Below are 10,819 nucleotides of genomic sequence, written 5' to 3' on the forward strand. Positions count from 1 at the left end.
TGTGTGTGTGTGTGTGTGTGTGTGTGTGTGTGTGTGTGTGTGTGTGTTAGATGTGAGATTTAGCTGGGACAGGGAGGAAATGAAACTGGGAGATGGCTGACTGATTGTTCAGGGACCAGAGAAACAGACTCCCTTCCCAGTAAGGGGTTATACTTTCAGTTACCTCAAAAGTTGGTCCCAAGGGCCACCTCTCAGAGGTGGGGGACAACAATAAAGATTTGAGAGTCTAAGCTCTACTCCAGAGAGCCCCTCCCATGGAGTTGTTATCTGTGTTCTGGGCTGGGATGCAGGAGGGAACTGGGAAACAGGAAAATGTGCTCATGTTGTTTATTGCAGAAAACCAAGGATGTTTATTTGCTGTATGAGGGCCGAGGCCCTGGTGGCTCTTCCCTGCTCATTGAGGCATTATCCAGCAGTGGCTCCAAGTGCCATTCAGACATCAGACATATCCTGAACAAGAACGGGTAGGTATATGTGTAGGGAAAGTGGAAGGCTATGAAGCCTTAAATTTCCAATTCTTTGCAAGGAAAATACTGTTGTTCTTGGCGGTGTTTCAAGTTTTAAGCACACTTCATCCTTAGAATCCAAGTGGGATCATTTCTTCTCCCTTGTTTCGTTCTGTACTAGGCAGGATCCAGAAGACTTGTTCGTTAGATGTAGAAGGGGCTCTTTGACCTATTTTCCTCATGTGTAGCCATATAATGTCCAGATCTTAAAATGTACTACCGAGACTGGAATCTTAAAAGATGAGCAAAGTTTTTGCATCCACTAAACTCCAATCAGGACAGAAAGTAGGGGACGGAGATATGTTTGGATTATTCCCTTGCCAGGTCGTAGCTGCATCTTCTCCTTCAGAAGTATGTATGTCTATACTCCGAAGGCTGGGTGGGAAATAAGAGTATTAGAATGCAGTGCTATGTGGAGGCTGAGTCTAAAGGCATTTGGTCTGGCGCATTTCCTTTCCTTTTAGGGGAATGATGGCTGATGGAGCTCGCCACTCCTTTGACAAAAAGGGGGTGATCGTGGTTGGAGTGGAGGACCGAGAGAAGAAAGCCGTGAACCTAGAGCGTGCCCTGGAGATGGCAATTGAAGCAGGAGCTGAAGATGTCAAGGAAACTGAAGACGAAGAGGAAAAGAACATTTTTAAAGTGAGTATGAAGACTTAGTGTTTGGTGGACTTCTGAGAGGGTCCTAATAGATGCGTTAAGGCACGCCTCTCTCGGTTTCTTCTTTTGTGCCCTGGGGTACAGGTGACATAAAGAGTTCACACATTGCACAAACATTTATTAAGTGAATACTGGAAAGGGCTTACTGAGGACTTTGAGAAGGATTCAGAACTCTGAAAACTATATCTCTGCTCGTAAAGAACTTAAATCTGGTGATTCATAATAGTAATTGCATTCAGGTTTTGCAGAGTTCTTTTTTTTTTTTTTCCAACGTTTATTTATTTTTGGGACAGAGAGAGACAGAGCATGAACGGGGGAGGGGCAGAGAGAGAGGGAGACACAGAATCGGAAACAGGCTCCAGGCTCCGAGCCATCAGCCCAGAGCCTGACGCGGGGCTCGAACTCACGGACCACGAGATCGTGACCTGGCTGAAGTCGGACGCTTAACCGACTGCGCCACCCAGGCGCCCCTATGGTTTTGCAGAGTTCTGACTGGCCTTACCCTGTTACCTCCTGACTCCTCACCAGACTTTCCTTTGTCCCTAGTTTATTTGTGATGCCTCTTCACTGCATCAAGTGAGGAAGAAGCTGGACTCGCTGGGCTTGTGTTCTGTGTCCTGTTCGCTAGAATTCATCCCCAACACAAAGGTTCGGCTCGCTGACCCCGACCTGGAGCAGGCTGCCCTTCTCATCCAGGCTCTTGGCAACCACGAGGATGTGATCCAGGTCTATGACAACATTGAGTAACCAGGCTGTATGTGCCCATGAGGTCCTTCCTAGGCAACTGGCAGCCCTTTCTGGAGCACAGGCTTTTGCAGCGTACTCTGAGACTGAAGCAGATTGGAGACCTAGCAGCTTAGGAGACACAAAACCAAGACCTGCAGCCCTTTGAGGCCAAGGGAATCACTACATCTCTGTGGGGCCTCTTTGTCAGTTCTGCTGATGTCTCATAGCCCTCCTGGATGCAGGGTGGAAACAGCCAGCTAATCAGACTCTGATCTCAGGGAAGGATAGGTGCCCTGAGGACCCATGTACTATAAACTACTTTTTTTTTTTTTTTTTAAGAGAGAGAGGGAGAATGCCTGAGCAAGGTAGAGGGGCAGAGGGAGAGAGAATCTCAAGCAGGCTCCACGCTCAGCATGGAGCCTGACACAGGGCTCAGTCCCACAAATGACCTGAGCCGAAATCAAGAGCCAGATAATCAACTGAGCCACCCAGGCACCTCGGAAGCTACTCTTAAATAAGGTGATTGAAAAAAAAAATAATAATAAGGTGATTGATGTGGGTTGCTGCACTGCTATTGTGTGGGTCTTCTGTTTTCCTGGGTTTTTGTCCAGCTGTTGGAACCCTCTTGACTTCCTTTGACATCTATGGGTTTAGTTCCACTACTCCAGAACTTTTTTTTTTTTAATTGACCAAAGAAATGTAGCTCTCTTTGGGTACTACTCTGTGCTCTAATGCTGGTTTAATGGCCTAAACCTGTCACTGATCATGCAAATAGTATTTGTCAAACACCTGTGTACCAAGACCTGTACTTACCAGGAGTACAGGCTATTTATTTGGTGCCCTGAGTTAGATCCTGCCCTAAGGCATAAGACCTCAGAGGTCAGACACAGGACTTCTGTCTGCTGGAGCTATCCTTGGGCAGTGTGAGCTGCTGTGCCTGCATCCTTGTTCTCTTCAGGTGGCCTCTGTGCCCTGCTTCTGCCAGAGAGCTTAAGGTTCTAACCCAGTAGGAAACCCAAGTGCCAATAATAAGGGACTCCCAGGCCCTGCTTTGCCCAGCCTTCCATGTGTTCTGAGATTGGTCAGAGTGGACCTGTGAGCAGATTGGACTGCTCTCAGGAAAGGCTATGCCATGCTGGTTTTGAAACTTGCTTGATCCCCAGAACACCCACCCTGGCTCCTTTTCATCCCTCCTGCTAAATGATGGGGCACTGGGAACTGGAGAGGAAATGAGAATAGAAGGAAGGGTGAAGGACTGAGTCAGAGCCTGACAGCTGGGGAATAGGGCCGTTTGTACCTTATGCTCTTCAGAGTCACTTTTGGGTTTAGAGAGACCAAGAGTGCCAATCACCTGTGCTGGAGCCCGTCAAGCATGTCAGGCCTGGAGTAGCTTTTTGATCCCTATTATTCACCTACTCAAGTTTTTTAAGCCAGTTCTGAACTCAGTAATTTTCCTGAAGGAGCCTCAGGGAAATGAGGAAAAGAAGAAAAACCAATTTGGCTATAAATAATAACTTCCTCCTTCTAGGAAAAGATTCCTAATTCCATCATGACTTCAGCAGTTGGAGAGCAAAGGCAAGGGGGAGGAAAACCAATGAATAAACCATGAAAATGCCAAAGCATATGCTCTTATACCTCATTTCATAATCATGATACTACCTGGAATTTTGTTTGTATAGGAGATAACTCATCCAAATATCTGATGAACACATCATTAAAATAGTGCAACTTAAAGTTGAAGTGCTGCTTTGTAATTTATGATTCTTTCATATGTTATTTATTTGATTTTCACAGAAAACGTATAAAATAATGAGGCCAAGTATTATGAACAAATGGTCTCATACCAAGTAGGTGAGAATAGGTCTAATACTACATTTTCTATTGATAGACCTTGGTTTGTAAAATAGCTCTGTTTTGTAAACTTTGAATATAATTATAATTTGGAGGAATGTGATAATTTCTGATATGAGACATCTGCACCAGGAAAGCCATCTCTGGAAGGGAACTTGGCTACTCATGTGAACATTCCTCTAATATAGGTAGGATTTGTTAATTTTTGTGTAACCAATTTTCTTCCAGCAAGGCATACTAGATGGCTCTGCACTGACCCCTGGTGGTGCCCCACAGTCTTTCCTGAGGTTAATATGGAAGAGGCAGAAATGAAACCTTATTTGGACCTGTTCTGCTTCTAAGTCTGCTAGAGCGCTTTAGCTACATAGGTTAAGTAGTTAAATAACTATTTAACTGAATAGTTAATTAGAGAGGGTAGGAGTTATTCTTCTACTAAAACTTATTTTTCAAAGAATATTTTAGGTCAGAAAATGTTTACAATATAATGTTAAGTGGAAAACAAAGATGTGAAAAACTGTATAGTATGGTCCAAATTTTAAAATCTAGTCATATCTATGTATGAACTTAAAAAAAAAACAGAAGGAAGTGTATCAAAATCTCAAAACTGGTTATCTCTGAATGGTGATGTTATCACTGAGTTTTATTTTCTATAATCATATATTTTACCAGGGGAAACATTTTTTCAAAAGAAAACTCATCACATTATTGTCCAACTAGGGAGACCACATGTGAGAGGCCAGGAGTCAGGCATACCTTAAAGTCAGAAGAATGAGGTCTGGTCCTGGCTTGCCTTTACCTTGTCTTTGGTCATTGTCTTAGCAACACAAAATCATTCAATACCTTGCAGCTGGCTTGGGCTCACTTTCAAGTGACCTTTTAGTGGGATGGGAGTATTGGTGACCAGTTCTGTCCATAACCTTGACTCTTAAAAGAAGTGTTCATGTGCTTTGTAGCTGCCTTCACTCTGCCAGAGGCCCCAGCTGAATCAAATAGGAACCATGAAGGCTTTGCCTCCAGCCAACAATAGAAAAACCATGAGTTATTGAGTTATTTTTTTGTCTTTTTTTTATTCTCTGAAACTTATAGTACAACAGTGAGTATGACTTCACACTGGAAGAAATCGCAACTTGTAGACTTTTACAAGTCCCCCTGGACTCCTCTAGAGATGTTCTGAGGAGGAAATAAATGAGCCAGTAGGTCTGACAAAAGAGAATGTTATGATAAATGCTATATTAGTCTTGACTGAAATGGCTTTCTCTCCTGATGCTACCCCCGGACACTGAACAGGATAGTAGTTTCTACTTTTTCCTCTTTTTATCTTTCTTTTGACTATGCCAAAAAGGTAACATTGGGTTTTTTTGAATGAGTAAGTGAACCTCAAATGGGGGACTTCCCTACCCCCTTACTTGTAAGATACAACCAACATTAACAATCTACTCTTTATTATTCTACTCATTGGAACTGATCTGCTGGGGAATAAATTTTAACTCTTCCATTTGCCAGCAACCTTGGACAAGAACTTCACCTCTTTGTACCTGTTTCTTCATGTATAAAATATGGATAATAGTATCTATCTCTTAGGGCTATTTTGAGAATTAAGTAAGTTAATATATGTTAAGCACTTAAGACAGTGCCTGGCAATAGTAAGTGCTCAATAAATGTTGCCCCCCCCACACTAAATATGAATGAACATTTTTTTAAAGCTGAAATGTGATTGCCCTCTACATTTCAGCCTTATAAACTATTTTTGTTTTTGTTTTTGTTTTTCACTTCACAATATATCCTGGATGTTGCAATCAACATTACTTACTTTTGCTCATTTGCAAAATGTTCCTTTGGATAAATTTATAGAAATGGAATTTCAAAATAGAAAAGCAGTTTTTCTCTATAAGTTAATGTCAATAATAAATAAAATATCATGGTTGTAAAAATCTTCTATGAGGTATACATCAATCCTTAACAATGCAGATAAAGTGTTTGAACTGGTAACCTGAATATATTCTACTTTACCTCTGAATTAAAAGAATTTTCAGAAAATCAGGTGGTAGTTTTGTTTTTTTTTATACCAAATTCATCGAACTATCCCAAAGAGCATTCATTTGTGTTTATTGTTCCCTATCTTGTGTTCAAGTGTCCCTCTGCTCTTGAAAGAAAAAAAAGGAAAGTAGTAATGCAGCTTGTATATGACAGGGCTGCCTGAGGCCCTGAGCTCTAGGGGCAGGTCGTGATCCTTGAAGTCAGGTATGGTTCAGGTATTTAATCAGGGGCATCTACTCAGTGTAAAACCAGGGTAACAGGCTTGAGGAGATATGACACAGATGGGAGGCTTCACATGGGGAAAATGAGTGAGGAGAGAATATAGAAAGAAAAGATACATAACATACTTGTGGAGGCTACAACTACTGACCTCCCCATTTAAGGTTCACTTACTCATTCAAAAAAATATGTTTTTTTTTAATGCACTATGAAAGATGCTAGGCATACCAATTTGAATGACAGCTTCTGTCTCTGTGCCTACTTCCTTTAGAGCCAATTACAACAGAGTGGGACAGGTGCTTTGATGAAGAAAGTACTAGGTGCTCTGGTACCCAGAATTGTATTTGTCTGGAAGGGCTTTCTGGAGGGAGTGATGTTCAGGCTTAGTTCTTTCCTGGAAGAATGAGGATGAAGGCAAAAGTGGAGGAGAAGAGTGTTCAAAACAAAATAGCACATGCAGAGGAAAAGAGGCAAAACAAACTGCCAGTGGTCAGTGTGGCCAGAACATATGATGAGGTTGGCAGAGGTAGGAAATGGGAAAACTTGTGGCTGGAGAGGCATAGCCTGGGTCCTGAAGGGCCTTCTTAACTACCTTCATATATTCGACTTATCCTAAGGGCAATAGGAAAAAACTTAAAATTTTTAAGCAGAGTGTGACAAGATCAGGTGTCCATTTTAAAAAGATCACCCTTTGACATAAGTAGATACTGTTACATTAGGTTTCAATTGGGATGGTGGAGCTGAGGATGGGAGAGGAGTGGACAGATTGGTAACATGGTCAAGATTAGCTGAAGGGGGGAAGGAAATGGTGAGGAAGAGTTCTCCAAGGTAGAGAACTCAACTTGGAGTTGAGAACCCAACTTGGGAAACTGAAGATGGCAGAAGAAATATAGAACTATAGAGGAAAATAATGAACTCAGTTTGAACCTGTAGAATTTGAGGTGCCTTTGAGAGGCTAATGGATGATGTTTGGGAGCTCAGAAGAAAGTCTGATATGGTAACTTCAGCGTGGGAATGTTTGAGATGGCTGGTTAAGGTACAGACAATGGAAAATAAGCCCTCAAAGAAAGCTCTTGCTAGAAAGAAAGACAATCAGAAGGCTCTTTTTTTCAGCCAAGCACTTATGTGGTTGTACTGTAGTTCTCTACCATGTGCAAGGCAGTATTCTAAGTGCTGGTGATGGGGCAGTGAACAGGACAAAATCTGTGCTCCTACGTAGCTTATGTTCATTGTAATTAAAGGAAAGACAAGTAAATGTAATTTTTAAAAAGGTGCTTATTTATTTTGAGAGAGAGTGTGCTTGCACACGCAAGTTGGGGAGGGGCAGAGAGAGGGAGAGAGAGAGAGCTCTGTTGGCACAGAGCTTGACACGGGGCTCGATCCCATGAACCGTGAGATTGCAACCTGAGCTGAAACTGAGAGCCCAACGCTTAACTCACTGAGCCACCCAGGCACCCTGTAAATACGTACTTTTAGACATAGACACTGAAGAAAAATAAGGCAAAATATGGGGATAAAGAATGATGGAGAGGAGAGAGGCTCTTTTTGAATGGGGTGGTTAGAAACTCAGAAGAGTTGACAGTTTGAGTGAAGACCTGAATAAAATGTAGGAATTAGCCATGGGAACACCTTGTGGGGGAGGGGGGATGGATGGCGGAGAGCATTCCAGGTAGAGATAGCAAGTGCAAAGTTCCTGAACTTGACAGGTTCAAAATAGGGTAAGAAGGCCAGTGTGGCTAGGAGAGAGGTCATGGGAGAGAAGTAGAGATGAGGCAAGAGAGGATGGCAGGGCCAGCTCCTACTAAGCCTGAAAGGCCATGGCAAAGAGTTTGGGTTTTATTATAAGTGTGATGGAAAGCCATTGGAGGGTTAACAGCAGGGCAATGACACGATCTGAATTACATTTTACAAGTATTGCTCTGCTGTGTGGAGAATCATTTTTTGGGTGGCCACAGAGGAAACAGGTGATGGGTTAGGAGGCTAAGGCAGTCATCCAACAGAGGGTGGCGGCGGCTTGGACCAAGGCTGTAGTGGTGAGAAGTGGATTGGATTCAGATGCATTTTGAAACAATAGGTGAGAAACTTGCTGAAGGATTAGATGTAGGGGTAGGGAAAGAGTAAAACCAAGGAAGACTCCTCCTAGGTTTGTATTTTCACAATTGGGAAAACAGAGGAGAGGGGGTGTTTGGTGGGGAGGGGGAAAGGATAAAGAGTTTGGTGTGAAACTTGTGAAATTGGAGATGTGTTTTAGACTTTCCAAGAGAAGCTGCTGAATAAACCTGCCAACACAGGCAATAGAGTACTAACCAGATTTCCACTCGCATGGTTGTCTTTTTTTTTTTTTTTTTTTTAATCTCACAGGTCAGTACAATTAAGGGTCAGATATGAGCCTCAGACCGGTATATTGGGACCTCTAGCACTGGCTTATTACACACATTCTCAACAGGGTGGTACTCCAGTGAGGTAAAAAATGATTCGTAAGGGATGAGAAAAACCTTAGATAATACAATGGTATGTGGCCTTCAAATCTCAACCCTACTTGACAAAATCTTATTCCTTAGTATTTAATTTCTCCCATTAGAATTTACATTTAATTAGGGTTGCCTGGGTGGTTCAGTCAGTTGGGTGTTCGACTTTGGCTCAGGTCATGGTCTCATGGTTTGGGAGTTGGAGCCCTGTGTCAGGCTCTGTGCTGACAGCTCGGAACCTGGAGCCTGCTTCGGATTCTGTGTCTCCCACTCTCTCTGACCCTCCCCCGTTCATGCTCTGTCTCTGTCTCAAAAATAAATAAACGTTAAAAAAAATTGCATTTAATTAATTCAAAATTTTCTCCTTGAGAGGTGATCATGAAAAAGCAGTTGAGAAATCACTGGCCTGGCTTAGTAGAAGAACATGACCTCTGGGTGGCAGACAGACTGGGTATGAATTCTGGCTCTCCTACCCAGACATGGTACTTAAACTTCTCTGAGCTTCACTTTCATCATTTAAATGCCAATAGTATTGTTTACCTCAGAGTTATGGGAAAGATAAAATGAGACGACGTGCCTGGCATATAATAGATGACATAATTATAAATTTTCTTTCCCCTTTGCTCTTTCTCCCCTCCCTAGGAAAGAGATTATTATAGTTAAGGAAGTACAATAAACTGAATAGGGATCTAATCAAGAAGAATGACAGACTTAAAAACTCGTTGGAGAAAAAGAAACCGCTTGGACAAGGGGCCTGATTAAATATTGTGGGGAGGAGGGAGTGTAAAGAGAGGAGTCTAAGGTAGTTCTTGAACGATTTGACACCCAAAGCAAAGCCACCACTAAAGGTTCTTAGCTGACGGTTGAAAGTGGCATCAGGGGAAGATTATTCTGGAGTCTGATTTATATTCCACTGGAACAGGGACTAGAGGAAGGGAGCGCATATTAATTGTGATGGACTTGGCATCTAAAGATGTGGGTGTAGAAAATGTTGAACAATGGGGGTTGGGGAAATTAATTACGGTCATTCTCTATTTTTGAAATATCATGCAGCCAGTACAATTGTTTTGGAACAATATTTCAGTGGCACGGGAAAACACTTTTAATAAAATGTAAGCATACTACCAAACAGTATGAAGCCGTTTTTGTCAAACGTTGTATACCTTGGTAGGAAAGAGATCAAACTATCTCTGGGGTGCAATTTTTTCTTTCAATTTTAATTCAAAGAGCTTGTATTGCTTTCATAACCAAAGAAAAAACTCTTATCCGAAAGAACCTCTCTGACTTTGCCACTTACTGCTTTCTACCCTTGGCCAGCAGCGGAACTCCCAGGCTCCTGAGGACCCACATTCCAGTACTATCCCAGCCCCTCGGAGGGTGTGGCCCCGGAGGTAGGAGACCCGGGAAAAGGCGGGCAACGGTGAGGCCGCCCCCGCCTCCGGGCAAGCGCAACGTCTGGACCAGAGGAGTTGTCAGGGGGTCGGGCAGCAAAGGTGGCCACACGCCGGGAAGCGCTCAGAGCCAGAACTCTCCCCGCTTATTACGCGCCCGGTGTGGGCACTGGGAGGGGCAGGACGCTGGCCTCAGGGCCCGCCTGGACTGCCGAGAGCTGAGAGGGCGGGAGGCCGAGGGCCCCTCCAGCCGTTTTCCCAAACTCCAGCCCCAAAGTAGCCGGAGGGGAACACCGCCAGCCCGCGCGCCAGCCGAGCCTTCAGTGACTGACGGGAGGTGGGAATGTGGGCGGAGCCTCACGCGCGAGCTGTGATTGGAGCAACAAACACCTCCCGGGGAGAGAGGGAGGCTGAGACGGCAAGGATGCGCAGAGGCGGGTGCTCAGAGCCCTCTACGTGATTGGCTAGAAGAGAGGGAACCGGGTGCTGTTTCGATGATTGGCAGGCGGTAGACAGCCTTCGGAAACGGCCTTGGCTTCGCCCATTGGCATACTGAGAGAGTGGGCGGGATTGGTTCATGGTGTGGTGCTGATGATTAGCTGGCGGCTGAGAGTTAGGGTGTTGGGGAGAGAGTGGGGTTGGGGGGCTACTGGGGCAGCGACTTCTTCCCTCTTATTGGCTAGCGAAGTGAGCGGGGGTGGTACGAAGGTCCAGCGACTGCCTGGGATTGGCGGGCGCTGCAGTGAGTGACAGACAAGGGGGCGAGCTGCGCGACCAGCGGTTTGTTTTTCGGAGCGTTCCTGAGGTGGAGAACGGTGGCCGGACGGAGCGACTGCGGGACTGAGAGACGGGCGGGCGGGCGGGCCGAGCGGCGCCGCCGAGGCCGGGCTGGGCCGAGCCGAGGAGCGCCGGGGATGTAGCGGGCCACCCTGCCCATGCCACAGCGCCCGGCCGCGGGCGG

At 44.6% G+C, this 10,819-nt stretch overlaps 1 protein-coding gene across 2 annotated transcripts in view; it reads left to right on the forward strand.

Moving 5' to 3' along the window:
- Positions 1-5,783, forward strand: part of TACO1 (translational activator of cytochrome c oxidase I) — an 8,956-nt gene extending 3,173 nt beyond the window's left edge. For both annotated transcript variants that reach the window (XM_040452054.1, XM_040452053.1), the window contains exons 3-5: positions 337-464; positions 971-1,148; positions 1,713-5,783. In XM_040452054.1, the coding sequence (XP_040307988.1) occupies positions 337-464; positions 971-1,148; positions 1,713-1,913 (507 nt within the window). In that variant the 3' untranslated portion in view covers positions 1,914-5,783. The remainder of the gene's footprint in view (positions 1-336; positions 465-970; positions 1,149-1,712) is intronic.
- The last annotated feature ends 5,036 nt before the right edge of the window (positions 5,784-10,819 follow it).

Source organism: Herpailurus yagouaroundi, unplaced genomic scaffold (assembly GCF_014898765.1).
Source record: "Herpailurus yagouaroundi ecotype Mexico unplaced genomic scaffold, PumYag 206, whole genome shotgun sequence".
Classification (NCBI taxonomy): domain Eukaryota; kingdom Metazoa; phylum Chordata; class Mammalia; order Carnivora; family Felidae; genus Herpailurus; species Herpailurus yagouaroundi.